This window comes from Pseudophryne corroboree, chromosome 10, assembly GCF_028390025.1.
Source record: "Pseudophryne corroboree isolate aPseCor3 chromosome 10, aPseCor3.hap2, whole genome shotgun sequence".
NCBI classification, from domain to species: Eukaryota; Metazoa; Chordata; class Amphibia; order Anura; family Myobatrachidae; genus Pseudophryne; species Pseudophryne corroboree.
Window position 1 is genome coordinate 262,600,012 of NC_086453.1, and position 22,703 is coordinate 262,622,714.

The following is a 22,703-nucleotide window of genomic DNA, read 5'->3' on the forward strand; positions in this document are numbered from 1 at the left end:
GGCACCATTAGGCAAATTGTTATTATTGTTTATCTTATATAGAATACATTTATATTCTAAATAGACTGTTTGCCAGCGCTTTCTCTGAATTTGTTATTACCATTTGTAAAAACCACATGGACATTTTGCTTAACTATAGGAATAATTAAATAAAAAATACAAGTAAACCACTTACAGTACTTTGTTTTTATTAACAGGATTTGCATTTTTATACATTTCTAAATGCCTTCCAAATAACTCTGAAAATCCAGATCCATTAACAGTGTCATCCGTTGTTGTTCTATAAAAGCAAAATAATACTGTATATACTCTTGGTATAGAGGTTCCTATGTTACACTATGTAACGTAAAGTTTCCACCAAGAACTGTATATAGTCACACATTGCACGGGGCTCCAACGGGAGCTACTGTATAATTATGTACATGAATGTAAACTGCAAGATTTTATGTAAAGACGGATGTTCCATTTATACTAAAATCACTGTTTTGTTAATAGTTGAACTGCTTCACAGAGCTTGACGACCAAACCAAAGCTTTCTTGAAGAAATGTTTCGCAGTAAGTTTATAATATCTTTAGTTGTCTAGCAACTATTAGAGTACATTAGCATGATGTACAGCAAGAGCAATACTGCTGAAGTAATCACCCAATGGCTCCATATTGTGCACTCATTAAAATAGAACAGACATCCTTATTAACTCCATCTTGTAAAAAAACAAAACACTTTGTATTTGTACATGTATGGAAGGGCAGAGACCAAAAACTCAGCATCAGCACACAGCTCTCAGAGCATCTGCCAGTCCTTCATCTTCATTTGTTTTATGTTTGTATACTGTACTTTCAAGAATGGACTTCACATTATGATTGCAACAAACAAGTATTAAGAACTAAGGATCAACTAGGGTTGAAGTTATGAAAAGGAAAAAAAAAAAAGGCAGATTAGATGGGCCAAGTGGTTTTTAACTGCTGTCACATTCTATGGGGGGGAGGGGGGTATTCAAATGTTTGAAAAGTCATTTGTGTGTCTGTTTTTTCCTAATAGACAGGAAAAAACAGACACCATGCCAACTTTTCAAACAATTGAATTCCCCCTATGTGTCTATATTTTAAGTAGTGGGTGTTGGTACCATTAAGGTGCCGCCCAAAGGAATTCCCTTGGAGGTCTTTAATCTTCTGTTATCTGCTCTTGACCCAAAGTTCCTGTAGGGACACACTTCAGGCCACGGGGTGTAAGTTAATAACAGGTGGCTGGAGGCAAAATAGAAGATTGTGAACTTGAACAGCAGTCAGCAGTGACTGTAGCAAATCACTATGAAATGAGTGTACAGTGATCTGTTCTTGTTCAGCAGCCCCCCGGGTGCCCCTATCGTGGTGCCCCTCTGACAGCTGGAACCCTGTGGCCAGTGCCTCCAATGTCTCTGGAAGTTATGCCACTGCTTCAGGCAAAGAGGTAAAGATCCCCCAAAAATAAACAAGAAGGGCTACAAGGAAAATAAAAGGAGTTGGAATCAATAATTAGCAGTTTTTTATTTATACATTATTTAATTTGTCACAAATTCCACACAATTAATAAGTCTTCAATAATAAATTGAACTTCACTAAATAAATGAATGAATATTATACAGTGTGTATGAATTAATAAACCTTTCTAACCTACAATAGGTTAATACATTTCAAACTTCTATGTTACGCTACACACATCCACAGCAAATATTACAGTAAAATCGGTTCATCTACTACAGTGTAATTGTAATGTTGGTGCCAGGGACATGCAGCCAGGGGAGCCATTAATGATTACTATAATACAAAGAGGATACTTGAGACACATATTCTGTGTCATATGTATCTTCTTTATATTATTCTAAACATTTAATGCATTCATTTAGTTTGGGAGGCACCGATAGCAGTGCCTGCCATTGACAATGGTAACGGGGATAGAGCAGGGGGCGGGGCGAAGCCATGGACAGTAAAAGCCCATTAAAAAAAGTGGAGGAAGTGGCACTTATACAAGTACCTCAGTGACAGGGGCGTGCTTTCAGCTCACATGAAAGCACGCCCCTGTCAGTGATGCAGATGTGATTGGACAGCGGATCCGTGCTGGTTCCACTGTCCAATCACCCATATATGGTGGGGAGACAAGGAAGCAGATCATGGCACACACACCAGGCAGCAGAGGATGTTTTAGAAAGGTGCCCTGCGTACATAGAGTATGTGGGTGCTACCTGGCTGGTGTATGTGCGGACGTAACTAGACTGGGGTGAGTGGCTGTACATTGGGGGCGGTAAGCCCACCTCCACAATCTCCACCTACTCGGCTCAATGCACTGAGGACTCGGAGCAATGGGCTCGGCCTCCTAGTGCTGCTGCCGGCACACTTAGAGCATGGGAGGCGAGGCCCCGCCTCATGCCTGATAGATGTGCTGGGAACGGCAATGACGCTGTGCCTGCCTTCTCTCAGGGCAGCTCCCAGCAGCGGCGGTGCGTTTGCTTCCTGCAATACAGGGTCAGAGAAGTGGTGGCTGCAGGAGAGAGGTGAAGTGATGAGGCTGTTGAAATGAGAGGTGGTTGTTTGCACTTGTTAATGTCAGGTGGGGATGGGGCCAGGGGATCCTGGGCAGACAGCAGCACACTCAATATGCTGCTCATACTCTGCCTGCATGTGTGCTTGTGTGTGTGTCAGGACAGCTACTGTGCTGTTACATTTTCTACAAAATTTGTTCTGCAGGGATCATAAACTAGGCAGTGAAGGCGACTATGGTTGGTGGGACCCAGGGGGCCCCTCTGTCAGCTGCCACCGCCTAGTAGTGTATGGTGATTTTTTTCTCTAACATGGCCACAATCAGCGGACGTGCGAGCCGCATTCGAGAAATGTGGGGTGAACAGCAATCAGGTGACTGGGAGGAAATGAGCTGCAATAGGAGGAATGGTGGTTGTATGATCTTTGATCATCATACTGTGGGGGTGACATTTGAATCAGCCTCATCATGCAAATGTCAACAGGGCTCTCCCCTACATTCCAACATTATCCAAAGCCATCATTAGCTCTGCTGCCAGTAACTAGACTCACCTGGTGCAGGTGTACTATTATATCCTGGCTGTTGGGATCCCAGCGCCTAGCATCCCAACCGCCAGAATGCCAGCAGTGGGGCGAGTGCAAAAGAAATATAAATATTCATCTGCCTTCTCTTTATTAGGGGCCCCACTGTCTTAAGTGCCCCAGGCTCCCCATGGTCTTAATCCGGCTCTGGGCAGAACTCAGTGCCTCCCCAGCCATTAACCTCACCGCACGTTACTGGTTGGTGCACATTTGTGGCACATACTGTATAACATTTTCTGAGGTAATGTCTGCAGCTGCACAAAAGACATTTACAAGTTCCTTAAAAGCTATGTGGATTTCCATGACTTGTGCCCTGTTTCACTGTCTAGCTATGATAATTATCACATATTAATGCTGGAGACTAGTGACCTCTAAAATTAATGGCTGTATATCTATGAAACATATCTGAGTTCCTAAATAAAAGGTAACTGGATGCATTCCTCATTGTTTGCCCAGCTGCGCTGTCTGTGTAGCACAAAATACTTTCAAGATAATATTCATAGGTTTTCTGACAGCAAATGGCTTATTGCTTTTCTGCTGTCCATATACCTGTAGTCTGTGATACATGATCTCTTTGCAGTGATTGACAGCTGGATAAGAAAATGGCTGACTGGGTTCTGACTACCCAGGTGACAACTATTTGCAGAAGGTTATGTCTACCTTATGATTTACAGTCTCACAATATTCAACATTTTAGTCACACAGCCTCTTTAGGCCCCCCTCTCTCTCTTACACACATATGGCACACAAAAACATACATACATACATGCACTTGTGTCACACAGGCACACACATACATACAGGGCCTTAACTAGGTTTGTGCGGAGTGTGTCACCACACATAGTACTGCAGGGTAGGGGGCACTGTTAGCGGCACTTGCCAGTTATATGTTTTATTACTTACTCTTGCAGCACCCCCACTTTTTGAGCCTATCTCCCCCGTCTGTGTGTGTGTGTGTGTGTGTGTGTGTGTGTGTGTGTGTGTGTGTGTGTATATATATATATATATATATATGTATGTATATGTAGTGGGAAGGGGCAGAATAGCATGGGCATTCTCTGGGATTAATTTTGTCATGCCCCTTCCCATGAGGCATGTGCCTTATGTCTCTATTGAAAAAATGGGGGGCACTTCTCTTCCTGGCACAGGCCACCAAAAAGTCTACTTATGGCTCTGCATACATAGAAACATAGAATTTGACAGCATATAAGAACCACTTGGCCCATCTAGTCTGCCCTTTTTTTATCCTTTAGGTAATCTCAACCCTTTTTGAACCTTAATTCTTTGTAAGGATATTCATATGCCTATCCCAGGCATGTTTAAATTGCTCTACCGTTTTAGCCTCTACCACCTCTGATGGGAGGCTATTCCACTTGTCCACTACCCTTTCTGTGAAGTAATTTTTCCTTAAATTTCCCCTGAACCTGCCTCCCTCCAGTTTCAGTGTATGTCCTCGAGTTCTAATACTTCTCTTCCTTTGAAGAATGTTTCCCTCCTGAACTTTAAGACACTTGGTATATTTGGAAAGTTTCTATCATGTCCCCCCTTTCCCTTCTCTCCTCCAAACTATACATGTTAAGATCTTTTAGCTTTTCTGGGTAAGTTTTGTGATGTACTGTAGGCCATGTACCATTTTAGTTGTCCTTCTTTGTACACTCTGTAATGTATTTATGTCCTTCTGTAGATATAGTCTCCGGCACTTGACACAGTATTCCAGATGGGGCCGTACCAATGACCTATAAAGTGGCATTATTACTTCTTTTTTCCTGCTACTGATTCCTCTCCATATGCAACCAAGCATCTGACTAGCAGCATCTGACTAGCCTTTCTCATTGCTTTGCTGCATTGCTTTCCTGCCTTCAAGTCACTTGAAATAGTGACTCCTAAATCCCTTTCCTCCTCAGTGGCTTCCATTATAGTACTCTTGATACTATATTTAGCCTTTGGGTTTTTAAGACCCAAGTGCATGATTTTGAATTTTTATCGTTAAACTGTAGTTGCCACATTCTTGACCATTTCTCAAGCCTAAGTAGGTCATCAATCGTTTGTTTTATCCCTCCCGGTGTGTCTACACTGTTGCATATCTTTGTATCATGTGCAAAAAGGCATACTTTCCCTTCAATACCATTTGCAATGTCACCAACAAAGATATTAAAGAGAACTGGTCAAAGTACAGATCCCTGGGGTACTCCATAGATTGCACTCCATTTACTACAACTGTCTGTTTCCTATCCTGCAACCAGGTTCTTATAAATTTAACTGTTTTATAATCCACCCCTATGCTTTCAAGTTTATTTAGCAGTCTGCGATGTGTCACAGTGTCAAATGCCTTTCTAAAGTCTAGATATTCTACATCTACAGCTCCCCCTTGATCTATTATTTTCATCACAGAGTCAAAAAAGTCAATAAGATTTGTTTGGCATGATCTCCCACCAGTAAATCCATGCTGCTTTGGATCCTGTAAGTTGTTTGATTTTAGATATTCCACAACTCTTTCTTTTAATAGTTTTTCCATTACTTTCTTTACTACTGATGTAAGGCTTACTGGTCTGTAGTTAGTTGCTTCTTCCTTGCTTCCACTTTTGTGCATTTGAACTACATTTGCTCTTTTCCAGTCTTCTGGTATGGCACCTGCATTTAGTGACTGGTTAAATAATTCTGTTAAAGGTGTCACCAGCACATATTTTATTTCTTTTAGTATCCTTGGGTGTATCCCATCTGGCCCCATAGATTTATCCACTTTTAGTTTTGAAAGTTCTGTTAGGACCTTCTCCTCTGTTAATGTACTTTCATCTACCTTATTTTTATGAATGTCCTTGCAACTTAACTGTGGTCCCTTCCCTTCTCCTTCTGTAGTAAATACTGAGCAAAAATAATTATTTAGGGGATCTGCTATTGCCTTGTCTCCATCCACCAAATGCTCACTCTCTGTCTTAAGTCTTATTATTCCTCCATTTGATTTTCTCCTTTCACTTATATACTATAAGCTTTGCCACCTTTATCTACTGACTGGGCCATTTTCTCCTCAGCTTCTGCCTTTGCACGTCTGATCACTTTCTTAGCATCCTTCCATCTGTCAAGATACACCTCTTTGTTGTTATTATTTTGAGTCTGTTTGTATTTCCTAAAAGCCATCTTTGCTTTTACACTAGTTGATACTTCTTTTGTGAACCACATTGGCTTCCTTTTACTGGTACTTTTCTTAACCCTTTTGATACAAAGGTCTGTTGCCCTTAGTATTGCACTTTTTAGTTTTTCCCAGCTCTCCTGCCCCCTTCCAAGTTCCTCCAGTCCACCAATGAATCACTTAAACATCTCCCCATTTTTGAAAGTCAGCATTTCTAAAATCCAACACCTTTGTTTTTGTGTGACAGGAGTTGGATCCCGTCTTTATACTAAACCATACTGCTTGAGGATCACTGGATCCCAGGTGCTCACCTACATATTTGTCTGATGTACTATCACCATTTGTAAGAATTCAATCTAATATTGAGTCTTTGCGAGTGGGCTTCCTCACCAATTGCTTGAGAGATGCTCCCTGTAAGGAATTTAGAAATTTGCCACTTGTAGCTGAACTTGCAAAAGACCCCTCCCAATTTACATCAGATAAATTAAAGTCTCCCATGATTATGACTTCTCCCTTTAAAGCCATTTTAGTGATTTTCAACAATAGGTTCCTATCCAAATCCTGCCCCTCGCCTGGTGGTCTATAGATCACCCCAAAGCGAATAATGTTCTTCTCCTCGGTTTCTATGGTGGCTCACAGGGCCTCAGTTTTGTCTTCAATATTTTGTCTAAAACTAGCATTTATGCTTTTTTTTCCCACATACATTGCTACCCCTCCTCCTATTCTTCTCATTCCATCCTTCCTAAATAAATTGTATCCTGGCATAGCTATGTCCCAGTCATGATTCTCATTGCACCAATATTCTGTAATTGCCACAATATCCAGGTTATCCCTTGTCATCATCACAATTAGTTCTTGAATTTTGTCTCCTAAGCATTTGCACACATAGCTTAAAGAATTTTGTCTGTGCACCTGTTATTAGTAGCCATGTCCAGACAGTACAAAATAAGTGACAAGTTTAAAGTTGAAATTACCTGTTTGGTGATGTTGCTCAGTGTTTGGTATTTGTTTTTTTACTAATCAGGAATCACACTCTGTCCTTTACACCATGACTACACCTCACTAAATGTAAAGTTATAGTACACCTGACCTCAAATGGCCAAACGATCAAAGAATGTAAACACCAGACAGCATGCAATAATAAACTATTTCACTGAGCAACTTCCCCACACATGCAATGCCAATTACAAGCAAATCATTACAACAAAAAACATACATGAGTTTGCATAAGAGAGAACTGTAGTGAGCAGATACAGTACATGCACACGTGCCACACAAATACACCCACACACAGAGTTTCCACTGCTTATCCACCTTTGAATTAACTCTGGCATGTTGTCAGTGCACTGCCTGCGCTATCGCCTTACTTATATAAGTTCATATGCTTTATGGGCTTCTCTCTCTGCCTCTGCTTACACTGTGCTTTCCCTCAGCAGCTCATTTTGACTCCTCTCTCCATGATCTGTCATCTCTCTCTTCACTTACACCTCATCTCGTGCTCCCTTTCCAACTGCCAGTAGTTTCTATCTGACTCTTGCCTCACTACTCAAGACTGCTTATGTGACGTCCTCCTCACTTCTTGAGCAGCTGCAGAGGCTCCTGAGAATTGCAGCCTGTGGTCTACCTGTATAACTGTATTACACAATGCCTTCCTGTGTTGTGTTGGCTTGTTTCCTGCAGGATTAATTCTTTATAAAACATATAGTTATCTGTCTCAGCCATAAGTATCTAATCATTTGTATGTGTTAATTTATATATGTTTCCTATACTTATATCTGTGTAAAACTTGCTAAAAAATAGTCTATTTTATTTAAAATACACATCTGACAATTTTAGCTATTTATCTTTAGTAGTTGTTTAGTAGTTCGACCACCATTATCACAATTATAATGCGCCACCAAGCACCAAGACCATGGTGCTTGGCAGCATGACAGCACCTCCCACTTAGACAGGTTTATTGGGAGCGCGACGGTGACCTCATGATGTCACATCACGCTACCTCCTCTGGCTGCTGTGGCTGGCGTGAAGAGAGGAGCCTGACTGCACTTTCCCGCAGCATCCCTTGCTGTGTGCCACAGTGCATTTGTTTCCCTTCACTCAGCTTGTGTGATGCACCAGATGCATCAGCAGTGAGCGGCTTTGTTCTTCACAGGCTGGGCTGCTGGGTATGTCTCTGGCTTCACTGTGTGGGGAAATTGATTTTTAATACAACGTGGACACTACTATATATTTCTATTATTATGGGGGTATTGCTATATATTTCTATTGTAATGTGGACACTACTATATAGTTCTATTATTATGGGGGTATTACTATATATTTCTATTGTAATGTGGACACTACTATATATTTCTATTATTATGGGGGTATTACTATATATTTCTATTATAATGTGGACACTACTATATATTTCTATTATTATGGGGGTATTACTATATATTTCTATTGTAATGTGGACACTACTATATATTTCTATTATTATGGGGGTATTGCTATATATTTCTATTATAATGTGGACACTACTATATATTTCTATTATTATGGGGGTATTACTATATATTTCTATTGTAATGTGGACACTACTATATAATTCTATTATTATGAGGGCAATACTATATATTTCTATTGTAATGTGGACACTACTATATATTTCTATTAATATGGGGGTATTACTATATATTTCTATTGTAATGTGGACACTACTATATATTTCTATTCTTATGGGGGTATTGCAATATATTTCTATTATTATGAGGGTATTGCTATATATTTCTATTATAATGTGGACACTACTATATATTTCTATTATTATGGGGGTATTGCAATATATTTCTATTATTATGAGGGTATTGCTATATATTTCTATTATAATGTGGACACTACTATATATTTCTATTATTATGAGGGTATTACTATATATTTCTATTATAATGTGGACACTACTATATATTTCTATTATTATGCAGGTATTGCTATATATTTCTATTGTAATATGGACACTACTGTATATTACTACCAGGGGCACTAGTACAGTATATATTCCTGTTTTAATGGAGGCAGTGCTATATATTGTTATTAAATTGGGGACATTACTATATATATTTATTATACTAGGGGCATTACTATATATTGCTATTATACTGGGTGTATCGCTATATGTTTCTATTATACTGGAGGCATTACTATATATTTCTAGCCTTGCCTCCAGAGTGCAAAGAAAAGGGACTTTGTCATGTGGCACACCTCTAGTGTCTTGTAGCCACCCCCCCTAGTGGCATGTGACGACACCCCTCACAACACGTGACCACGCCCATTTTCGGAACTCAGTACCACTAAGAAAATATTTCTACTTGCAACACTGGTTATAGGATGTAGATAACAGACAGACCTGACCCAATAGTGTCCTGACTTGCTAGATGCCAGTAGTGGTGAGTGCACGGCAGTGGTAGCTGTTTAGTCACCAGAGGAAGCCATCTGCTACCCTCAATCCAATTCTAGATGGGTTTCCTGTGGCAACACTGAACACCGCTGCATCAGCACCAGATTCACCATCCTTGCCCCCTTATCATAATAAAAGCAGCAAGGATGGCTGAAACACATTGAAGTACCTACAGCTCCCCTTACAGGAACCTTCTCCTCAAAGAAACCCCAGGTATACCCTGCATGTAGACTAAGCACTTGTGTGGCTGCAGAGTGCTCTGAGTGTGACTACTGAACCCGCACTGCAGCATGATGGTGGCACATCCAGTGCTGCTGCAGTGGTGTTCAGCATTGTCCCAGGAAACCCATCTGCAATTGGACTGAGAGTCGCAGATGGCTCCCGCTAGTGACCGCACACAGGGGCTAATTCAGACCTGATCGCTAGGCTGCTCACAAATTTGAACACCAACCATTTAACATCACTTGTCATCTATGTGTAGTTTTCCATCCTTGCTTTTGGGAGAAGGTAATGCCTGAAAGGAAAATGTGATTCAAACCACAAATTGGAGGGGTTATTACAGTATGTTTTATTAAAGTGAGCGGTAGAGGCGTGATAACACAGGTCATGTTATCATACCCCTTCTGTAAAATTATATCTTCCCTATATAAGCACATGACATGTAATACAAGTGAATATAACACGCTAATTTAACACTGTTATTGAATTCAGCCTGAGTATATTATTGTCAAGACCAATAAAAACATCCTACCGTATGCCTATCCAATTAGTTAAGATTATGGGCCGCATATAGTGAAGTCTGAGCTGGCAGGAGGTGGGGGTTCCCGGACGAACTCGTCATATTTTAAAAGTGCCAATCATGCACAAGGCAAAACCATACCTTGTTATGGATTGCCACTTTAAAAAATGTCCGAGTCCGGCTGGGAACCCGCACTTCTGGTCAACTGGGACTTCACTACATCCGGCTCTATACAGTAGATCAGGACTGGCCAACCTGTGGCGCTCAAACTGTTGTGAAACTACACATCCCAGCATGCCCTGCCACAGTTTTAGCATTACCTAAAAGTAACAATGTGGAAGGACATGTTGGGATTTGTAGTTTCTCAACAGCTGGAGAGCCGCAGGTTAGCCAGTACTGCTATAGCTTGAACTTTGAATTTTAAAAGCATTACGTTTTCAATGATTTTACTTAACTGTCTTAAATAATTGAACCTTCTTGGTGCAAAGTAAATTATTAGTTTCTATGAACCATAACACCATTTCCTTTACATATTATTTACTCACAATGTTGGCATAATAGTGCGCTCTCTGTCAGTAGATATCCTCTGTATATCTAGTATTGCATTAATATACAATACACTAGTCACATCAGCATCTATCCTCAAGTGTCATTTAAATGGTCATATTATATTATTCATGTGTATTAATCATACTTATATATATTTATTTGTTTCAGAACAATGACTATGCTGGAACTGCACAACTTGTGATACCTATTCAAGCATTCTCTGATGCTACTGCCTGCTTAATGGTAATTTCATTCTATTGCTGTATTTATTTGTGTTCTGGCATTATTGAAATAAAAGGTCTGCAAAATAAAACTTTAGAATTTTTCAGTGTTACATAAAAATAACAAAAACTTTTTTGAAGGGGAAAAAGGAACAACCTTCTGCAGTAATGTAATTTTTTTTAACCACTTAACTGGCTGTTATTTTTCCCCCCAAAAAACACTCAGAAATTGCTATTTTTCAAATGATTGAATTAGGTTAAGAACATCTACTTAAAACCTATCCAACACTACTTTATTAAACAAATTTTCATAACAAATATTATTATTATTTTTTTAAACTTCGATGACTGACACAACAGACCATCGTGGCATCACAGCTTTATATTTCCCCATCAGCTGCCCCTCTCTGCATCCGCTGGGTGTACACTGGGAGGCTGGGGGCTGCTTTATTTACATGGCTCCAGTGTCTGATCCTTTCTGCAGCCAGTGGGTGGAAGGTGATCAGTGATTGGCTGCTGGGGGAGGGAACAAGTATGTACAGGGCCGGGAGGTCCCATTGAGCTTACCTTCCAGCAGCCGCCCACTGAGTGTTTCTGACTTGTCACATCAGATGCAACCGCAAGTGGTTAAAGACTAATGGAAATTTTTATCAAAGCTTCTAAAGAGGCAACACCTCCAAGTTCCTTCTTTAGAAGGTTTGATAAATCTGCCCCTAAGGAGCTGATACAAATCCCATACTACACGAGTTTGTGTTGCTTATTTTGGGTGATATCGCTTTGTGTATGCTCATAAAGAAAATACACGTATATTCATGATTACAGATGCATATAGTAATACTCTCTATAACTGGAGATCTAGGACAGGGGAGGGAAGGGCTGGTCTAATACAAGCCAATTACAGTAAAATCAGATACATGCATATACACATGCAGGGCCGAAACTAGGAGAGTGTGAGCGGTGCTGTTACACAAGGTGGAGGGCCCAGGTGGTGGCACTATCATTGCCCCATTGCACCGGCATTTGCCATTCATGATGCTTGGAATGACACCCTGGCTGCCAGAGCCGGCCCTAACCAATATGATGCCCTAGGCAAGATTTTGGCTGGTGCCCCCTAGCACCACCACTGGTTCCGCCTCTGACCTTGCACCTCTTTCCCAGCACCATCACCCCTCACCCATATCAGTCCTTATTTTGGGGTTTGTACCCCCTATATTTTAAATAGGAACAGTTTGCACATTTGGCACACACACTAAAAAGGGGTGTGTTTTTGTTGGCAAGGGGCATGGCCACACAATAGTAACCCCAATTCCAATTACGCCACACAGTACTGCAACTTTATTCACAATTGATCATGCAGTAGTGTTCATAATTCATATTACATCCCACAGTAGTATCACTTTACCTTATAAACGTTGCTACTCACAGTAGAGCCCCTTATTCACATTACACCACACCCTATTGCTCTTTATTCACATTAGACGACACAGTAGTGCCCTTTCTATATGCAACGTCACATAGTAGAGCACCTTATACACATAATGCCACACATTAGTAATGCATTTATACACATAATTCCACACAGTAATGCCCCTTACACATATGAGACACATTATTAATGTCCTTATAAACATAATGCGCCTTACACATTATGACAACCTTAATTAATGCCTTTTTACACATAATGTCCCTTACACGTAAGCCGCACATTATTAATGCCCTTATACACATAATGACACACATAGTGCCCCCTACACATTTGCTGCACATTATTAGTGCAACTATACACATAATGACCCACATAAAGTAGTACCCTGTTACACATTTGCCGCACATTATTAATGCCCTTATACACATAATGACACACAGTGCCCCTTACACATATGTTGCACATTATTAATGCATTTTTACATGACACACATAATGCTCCTTACACATATTCCGAACACTACTGTAACAACCAACCCACTTACATGCACAGAGCACTCACACTGCCACTAACACTGTGACCTGTGCCTCTGCTTGTATACAGATGTGTCCTCATAAATATTGCCTCAATGCTAACACCTGGCACCTTTTTTTTATGAAAATGCATCTTATTTGCATTGCTATGTGGCTAGGATGCACAAGCAGCTTCTACTGATTAAAATGATATGCAGCATGCCTATATACTGTGTGAGACTGTGGCTGTATCTGCATATGAAATGCTACACAGAATATAGGCATGCCGCATATCATTTTAATCAGCAGAAGCTGCTGATGCCCCTAGGCATATCAAATGCCCTAGGCAATTGCCTAGTTTGCCTATGCCTATGGCCGGCTCTGCTGGCTGCATCCAGTAGTGTTACTGTAGATCTGCCAGGGGACGCTCAGGGAAACCACTTTGCAGCCTATTGAGCTTCCTGGAGTATCCTTAAGATACTCCACCCAGAGCTCTACTTCCCAGAGCCGATGGCCCCACCCACACACGTGACATCATGACATCACAGGCTTAGAAGGCGAGGGATGACACAGGGTAAACTGCATCCTTTTATGGTGCAGCACACATTAGAAGGTGTATGCTGATGATGAAGACTTGACATAAATTAGATGCATTTGCTGTAAGTGTGGCGCAGAATGCATGTAATTATGTGTACAATTCTCCATAAGTGCAAAATAATGCTACTGTACTTCTGTGCTCTGTTTTACACTTTACACCTCTTTTGTCACTATATCAGCTACAAGACCAGCTCCAGGTCACTACACAAAAATATTTTTAGTCCCCCCCACACCAAACACACACACACACACAGACACACACACACACACACACACACACACACACACACACACACACACACACACACACACACAATACAGTATTATAAAAATATTCAAATTTTATGTATTTAGGGATACATTGGGGCTGATAGTGTCGGGGTGTACATGCCCACATGTCACTGTCACTCCCACACAGCACTGGTCATAGCTCCTCTCCTTCTCAGTATAGACCATTGAACATTTCAACCCCAGGCCCATTTTTTCCTTACTCCAGCCCTGATCAGCTACTATAACCACCCAGTACGCCAAGTTTTGTTTTTCTGTCTAACACAGTGCACAGTAACACTTCTCTTATTTTGTATTATTCAGCACATTTAGTTATGTGTCTATAAAACAGTTATATTCTTCTTACACACAAGTACTTTACCATAAATACAAAATGAACAAAGTGTTTTATGTTTAAATGAAAATGTAGAGCTTATCTGTTGTCTTTACCATTTGTTCTTTTTTTAAGTTTGTGATGTTAATATGATGATATTATTTGACAGAGCCGTAACTAGACTTTTTGGTGCCCTGTGCCAGAAAGAGAATTGGAGCACCTCCCCCCCCTCCCCCTAATAGGTACATAAGGTGCATACCTCGTGGGAAAAGGGCATGACGATACTGACAAAACTAATCCCAGAGAAAGTCCATGCTGTGATTCCCTTTTACACATTTTGAGCTCACTGTTATTCAGTTACAATATCCTATATTACGTAACACATTTCAATATACTGTCATATCCAGGATTTAAACCCATATCTTGATGCATTCCAGTTAAACACCCAACTCATTGATCTATTTGATCCTGCATAAAAACTGAGATTTCTAACTATATGAAGCTACAGTACCTTAGAATCAGTGATGTGTGGTGAGCTAAATGGCTCAGGAGGCACTGGCTAGCACCAGAGCCAGACTTACATGCAATTTATGAGCCAAAGCGTACATCTGGGCATTATACACAGGTGCAGCAGTATAAACTCCTGGAGATTTGGTGAGTTTTGATCAGAGATGTGCAGAAACGATAGGCATGGGAGGCACTGCCTCACCTGCCATAGACTTTTTACTCCAGAGTTTTGGCTATAAAAATGATTAGAATAATGCAAAGAAGATAATCCAAACATGTTCTTTGTATTTTTCATATACTTTATAGAGTCAAACCTCTGGTACAAACGTTAGTATGACAGGAAAGGCTCTGCCTCACCTGCCTCACCCCACCGCACGTCACTGCTTAGAATTGTCTAGCTCTCCATGCAAGGGCAGATAGCTCAATGAATAGATTGTCTGACTACAATGCCACAGGTAATGGGTTTGAAACCCAGGTATGTCAATGTAATAAAGGATAGTGTGACTGACTAACAAAGAGCTATCAAGTTAAGTTCATGAATGCTGTATAGGTATTAGCAACGAAAGGGGTGGGTGTAGGAGATAGGGGCAGTCAGGAGTTGCTGGGCTCCAAAAAGAAGGGAAGCTGCAAGTGAGAGTAATTAAAACAGAAAATTGACAGGTGACACCAACAGTGCCCCCTACCCTGCAGCACTATGTGCGGTGCCACACTCCACACACACCTAGTTACATCCCTGTTGTTTGACTTTTGAGAATACTAATAAACTAATAAATAAACATCAGCTTAATGGCAACCATAGTATTTATATATTTAAAAAAAATAAGAAAATGAAACATTGGTAAATTGCATTTTATGTTTTTGTTTTTTTTCAGCATAAGTTATATAAAGAAAATGGTTTTGATCTTATTGAAATTCTCAATATAGCGATCAGTTCTGCGGTAAGTACACAGCATATGAGATAATATATATGCAACCTTTTTTGTTGTCTAGGGCCACATTGTTCTGTGCAGGGACGTAATAAAATTACATTTGTTTACATGTACATACAAACACAAGAAAAGAGTTCAACAATGGTAAAAATCCCATCTGGAGTAGAAATGTGTGCGCCCCCTGGAGGTATTATAGTCATGCCATGAATGGGACATGTTTACGTCACATACAGAAGATGGCTACCACACCCTTCCTCAGTAACACATAGAGGCCTCCCCTTTGTACTGTATAAGGGGGGTAATTCCAAGTTGATCGCAGCAGGAAATTTTTTAGCAGTTGGGCAAAACCATGTGCAGTGCAGGGGGGGGGGGGGCAGATATAACATTTGCAGAGAGAGTTAGATTTGGGTGGGTTATTTTGTTTTTGTGCAGGGTAAATACTGGCTGCTTTATTTTTACACTGCAATTTAGATTGCAGATTGAACTCACCACACCCAAATCTATCTCTCTCTTCACATGTTATATCTGCCCCCCCCTGCACTGCACATGGTTTTGCCCAACTGCTAAAAAATTTCCTTCTGCGATCAACTTCGAATTACCCCCAAGGTTTCTTACTTCCACCACTTCCATGTAAAACATTGTTCCTTAACTCTTTCAATTCTTACTACAACTGCAGAGGAAGTGACTAAGGGCCTAATCAGTGTTCCTTAAACATAGGTGAAAATAATAATTTTCTCCTACTTTTGTAAAATGTATGTGCTGTCCACATTCATTAAATGGATAATGCTGAAATCTCCTGCTTACTGGTCATCCCATGCACAGCTATGAGGACCTCCTCTTTCCCCAATTCATCAAACTACAGAATTTTTGGAATTTGATTGCAGGAATGGGCGCCAACTTCAAATGGCATCCGTTCTAGAAGCCCCACTCTTTCCTATGGTAACCTATCATATTTAACTGCCCTTTGCTGCAAGGTGTTTGGTTTGATTATTGGGTCTGTGGATGATGGTGTATACTTCACAATGCTGTCTGTTATTAAGTACTGGCTAAGGGTGTGTGTGATATTTGTAGGGTCCACCTTTATGTGAGTTGTATTTATCTGGCAGTACTACCAACTTATATCCACGTCCCTGCCTTTATATAGATAATTAACTAGAATACCTCCAAATTGTGAAAGAAACAACTGTACTGTAAATATACAAAAAGTAACTCCAAAAATAGAAACAAATATCATATATCCATAAATAGAATCCCTTGCTGTCCAGGGCACATATGTCAGTATTATCTCATGGTTTGCAAGTGTTAAGTGATTAGTGTAGAAGTCAAATGTATTGCCAGCAGTAGCGGTTCTTGCCACGGGCTAGCAAGCTTTTTGCCCGGGGCGCTGCTGTCCCCATGTCGCCGCCGTGGCAAGAGCCGCTACTGATCCCAGCTTCCCACTCCCCGGCTGCAGCAGGCGCCGTGGGCTGTGTGGGGGCCCACTGCAGCCGGCTCCACTGACAGACACTAGAGATCATAATTGACCTCTAGTGTCAGTGCAGCACTGCTATGGGAGAGACGTCATGACGTCTCTCCTATAGAGAAGAGCCGGCGGCCAGAGACAGAATGCAGTGCAGCAGCGGTCTGGAAGCAGGACAGGGCTGGTAAGTATTGTGTTGTTGTTGTTGTTTTTTTATTGTATGTGTGTTGTAAGCGGTGCTACTGGGGCACAGCTACAGGGGTCACAACTACTGGGGGCACAGCTACTGGGGGCACAGCTCCAGGGGGCACAACTACAGGGGCACTACTATTGGGGCAAAGCTACAAGTGGCACAGCTACAGGGTGCACTACTATTGGGGGCACAGCTACTGGGGGCACAACTCCAGGGGGCACAAATACAAGGGCACTACTATTGGGGCAAAGCTACAAGTGGCACAGCTACAGGGGGCACAGCTACAGGGGGCACAGCTACAGGGGGCACAGCTACAGGGGGATAACTGTGGCCACGCCCCTATTCTTGTAGCTCTATTTTACCAGGGGGGGGGGAGGCGCCACAGAAAACTTTCGCCCTGGGCGCCACAATGTCTAGGACCGGCCCTGATTGCATCCAGCAGTGTTACATGTTATACTGCAACTAAACACCAAAAAAGAAAGAGGAAACCCAGAGCTTCATGAACAGGAGGGGTATTAGTATTAGTATACATCTGCAGCAGTCAAAGAAGAGAATATTGCCAATCTCACAGGAATCCAAGGTAACAAAAATTGCTGCCATGCTGTATACTTAATTCAGATTACGTGGTATAGTAAATACACAATTATTGGGATAAATACAAGTAAAATGAAATTGATATATACATAAGTGGGATGCAGTCAATTTGCCGTCTGTCGGGATCCTGCCAGGATACAGACGCCGGAATCCCGACAGCAGGGGAAATGCCAGTGGTCAGAATCCCGACCACAGCCCTGTATTCCCACACGGGTGGTGGTACACGCCACCACCCAAGGGAGAATATAATAGTTTGGGGAACAGCGCTCGCCACTTGGCCTGAAGCGTCACGAGCGCTGTGAGCCCACGAGGGGACTCATTGTGCTCACTGCCAGCATTCCGGCTGTCGGGATTCTGCCGGTGGTCTCCTGACCGCCGGGATCCCGACCACCAGTAATGCATACTGAACCCACAAAGTAAAGGAGTGCTTTCACAGTTGGATAGAAGTGTATAAAGTTCAGTCCAGTCTGACTTAGGAAAAAGGAAGCAATAAAGGCAACAGTGTAGTAGCATATAAATCCTGTGCAGGGCCGGCTCCAGGCCTACTAGCACCCTGAGCGAGAAAATTTAAAAGTGCCCCCCCCCCCCTCCCCCATGCGCGCGCCGAAGGCGCGCGCTCCTGAAAAAGTGGGTGTGGCCTCCTGAAAAAGTGGGCGTGGTCTCGCCCCCCAGCAGTGCCAGCTACACATGACATGCCCTCCGGCAGTGCCAGCTACACGTGACATGACTCCCAGCAGTGCCAGCTACACATGATAGTGTTCACTTTTTAGGGCAGGTTGCTGATCACAGGGAGGGCACATTTTTAAGTTAGGTGGGCAAAATGATGTACATATTGTAATGCTTGTTGTACCCATTTCCACACGCTAAAGCATGGACAGTGCGCGCCGAAGGCGCGCAGCAAAAATTTAGGGGAGTTACTTCGTGGGGAAGGTGCGTAGCCACATTATAGTGGCAATTCACATTACACCACACAGTAGTGCAGCTAATACACATTGCACCAGGTAGAACCTCCTATAAGAGCACGTTAGACACATTGCGCCAGGTAGAGCACTGAGACACACTGCCCAGCCACAGACGCCTAGCGGGAACACTACATGATATGCCCCCCAGCAGTGCCAGCTACACATGACATGCCCCCCAGCAGTGGCAGCTACACGTGACATGCCCCCCATCAGTGCCAGCTACATAAATGGCCACACAGTTCCAGATGGATAAATGCCCCCACAGCGCAGATATGCCCCCACAGTGCCAGATACATTAATGCCCTCACAGTGCAAGATATGCCCCCACAGTGCAAGAAATGCCCCCACAGTGCAAGAAATGCCCCCACAGTGCCAGATACATAAATGCCCCCACGGTGCCAGATACATAATTGCCCCCACGGTGCCAGATACATAAATGCCCCCACGGTGCCAGATACATAAATGCCCCCACGGTGCCAGATACATAAATGCCCCCACGGTGCCAGATACATAAATGCCCCCACAGTGCCTGATACATAAATGCCCCCACAGAGCCAGATATGCCCCCACAGAGCCAGATAAATGCCCCCACAGAGCCAGATAAATGCCCCCACAGTGCCAGATAAATGCCCCCACAGTGCCAGATAAATACCCCCACAGTGCCAGATATGCCCCCACAGTGCCAGATATGCCCCCACAGTGCCAGAAATGCCCCCACAGTGCCAGATATGCCACCCACAGTGCCAGATATGCCACCCACAGTGCCAGATATGCCCCCACAGTGCCAGAAATGCCCCCCACAGTGCCAGATATGCCACCCACAGTGCCAGATATGCCACCCACAGTGCCAGATATGCCCCCACAGAACCAGATATGCCCCCACAGTGCCAGATATGCCCCCACAGTGCCAGATATGCCCCCACAGTGCCAGAAATGCCCCCCACAGTGCCAGATATGCCACCCACAGAGCCAGATATGCCCGCACAGTGCCAGAAATGCCCCCCACAGTGCCAGATATGCCACCCACAGTGCCAGATATGCCCCCACAGAACCAGATATGCCCCCACAGAGCCAGATATGCAATGCCCCCCACAGTGCCAGAAATGCCCCCCCCATAGCCAGAAATGCCCCCACAGTTCGGATCCCCCCAATACCTGCGGCGCTGCTGGGGAGGAGTACTGCTGCTGTCCGCCTGTCCGAGTGTGCTGGCGAGCGGGCGGGAGTGCTGGCGGGCGGGCGGGCGGCCGGCGAGTCTGAGTGAGCCTGGGTCCGGGTGGCCACTTGTGTGCACTATGGCGCCGGCGTCTGACGTCAGACACCGGCGCCGCGCAGCGCGCATAGCGCACAGTGCACACGGGCCAATGCTGCACACACAGGGCCGGCTCCAGCATCGAATATGGCGGCGCCAGCGCGCGGCGCCCATTAAGGGTGGCGCCCTGTGCGGCCGCTCTATTCGAACATGCCTAGAGCCGGCCCTGATCCTGTGATCACAGTGGGCAGTTAGTAATAACCTAGCTGTTAGACTGTTACAAGGTTATTTAGCAGTTAGCAGTGACATCAGTTTCTTGATACATGTAATCAGGTGGAATAGATGGAGGTTAAAAAATATACAGTACTGTATGAAATGACTTTGGGGGTCATTCCTAGTTGATCGCTCACTAGCTTTTTTTTTGCAGCGCAGTGATCAGATAGTCACCGCCTATGGGGGAGTGTATTTTCACTTTGCAAGTGTGCGAACGCTTTTGCAGCCGAGCGGTACAAAAATTTTTTGTGCAGTTTCTGAGTAGCTCTGTACTTACTGAGCCGCTGCGATCACTTCAGTCTTTTTGGTCCCGGAATTGACGTCAGACACCTGCCCAGCAAATGCTTGGACACGCCTGCGTTTTTCCAAACACTCCCAGAAAACGGTCAGTTGACACCCATAAACGCCCTCTTCCTGTCAATCTCCTTGCGTTTGGCTGTTCAAATGCATTCTTTGTTAAATCCATCGCCCAGCAGCGATCCTCTTTGTACCCGTACAACGCAACTGCGCATTGTGGTGCATACTCATGCGCAGTTTTGCTGAGTTTTGACCTGATCGCAGTGCAGCAAAAAATAGCTAGCGTGCGATCAGGTCAGAATGACCCCTTTATACGGAGCTTAACATTCCCAGTTGATGTCCACAATAAGGTTGCTGGGGTGCTGCCAGTGGCAGTCACAATAGCCTCTAACAAAGTGGCTCCCGGAACTGAAAAGCCTGCTTCCAGCTTTATATCAAAAGCCGTGATCACCTAAGTGCCAGCAGTTTGAAGGGCTCTCAGTGGTCCACTGGATGGATAACTCCTGTTTCCAAATAGGAACCTTACACGAGGTGTTGATGGACTGACCAAACTTGGAGTTCCATGTTTTATTTGACGACGGTCATTAGCAGTGCTTAAAGTGGTCATTGAGAGGAGGTGGAACTCCCCCAGCGCCCATGCAATAAAAGTTTTGCGCCGCACCTACGGTGTGCAAACCACAGAAGGCGTGGTCTCAACATGAAAGGGGCGTGGTCACACAATAGTAATAATGGCACAGTAGTAGCACCCCTAATACACAATGCCCACAGCAGAAGTGCCCCTTTTACAATGACCACAGTAGTAGTGCTCATTATACAATGTCCACTGTACTGGTAGTGCCCCTTATATAGAGCCCATAGTAGTGGTGCCCCTTATGTCCCCAAGAGTGATGCCCCTTATGAAGTGCCCCCTTTACAATGCCCTCATTATTATTGCCCCCATTAGTAATGCCCTTAATGGTAATGCCCCTGTGTAGTATTGCCCCCAGTAGTAATGTTGCCTGTAGTAATGCCCCCAGTCATTTAGCCCCCAGTAGTTTAGCCACAATAGTTATGCCCCCAGTAGTTTAGCCTCCAGCAGTAATGCCCCTGCAGTTATGACCCCAGTAGTTTACCCCCACTTTAGTTTAGCCTCCAAGTGGTAAGAGCCCCAGTAGTTTAGCCCCTGTAGTTTAGTCCTCGTGTAGTTTGCCCCATGTAGTTTAGCCCCCATTAGTAATGCCTCCTGTAGGTTAGCCCCTGCAGTTATGCCCCATGTAGTAATGCCCCCAGTAGTAATGCCCCCAGTTGTTTAGCCCCTGCAGTTATGCACCAGTAGTTTAGCCCCCCAGTAGTAATGCCCCCCGTAGATTAGCCCCAAGTAGTTTGCCCGAAGTAGGAATGCCCCCAGCAGTTTAGCCCCTGTAGTTATGCCCCCTGTAGTTTACCCCCTTGTAGTTATGCCCCCAGTAGTAATGTGCCCCTGTAGTTATGCCCCCAGTAGTAATGCACCCCTGTAGTTTGCCCTCAGTAGTTTGCCACCTTGTAGTTTGCCCCCAGTATTTAGCCCCATGTAGCTTGCCCCAAGTAGTAATGCCCCCAGTAGTTTAGCCCCAGTAGTAATGCCCCCTTGAAGTTTATCCCCGCTGTAGTAAAGCCCCACTAGTTTAGCCCCAGCAGTAATGCCCCTGCAGTTATGACCCCAGTAGTTTACCCCCACTTTAGTTTATCCTCCAAGTGGTAATACCCCCAGTAGTTTAGCCCCTGTAGTTTAGTCCTCATGTAGTTTGCCAAATGTAGTTTAGCCCCCATTGGTAATGCCTCGTGTAGGTTAGCCCCTGCAGTTATGCCCCCGGTAGTAATGCCCCCAGTAGTAATGCCCCCAGTAGTTTAGCCCCATCTAGTTTAGCCCCCAGTAGTAATGCCCCAGTTATTTAGCCACTGCAGTTATGCCCCAGTA

At 43.5% G+C, this 22,703-nt stretch overlaps 1 protein-coding gene across 1 annotated transcript in view; it reads left to right on the forward strand.

Annotated features, from left to right (window-relative positions):
- LOC134965501 (uncharacterized) overlaps nucleotides 1-22,703 on the forward strand; it is a 102,654-nt gene that overhangs the window by 51,841 nt on the left and 28,110 nt on the right. The window contains exons 6-8 of the mRNA XM_063941900.1: nucleotides 496-555; nucleotides 11,116-11,190; nucleotides 15,684-15,749. Coding sequence (XP_063797970.1) covers nucleotides 496-555; nucleotides 11,116-11,190; nucleotides 15,684-15,749 — 201 coding nt within the window. The remainder of the gene's footprint in view (nucleotides 1-495; nucleotides 556-11,115; nucleotides 11,191-15,683; nucleotides 15,750-22,703) is intronic.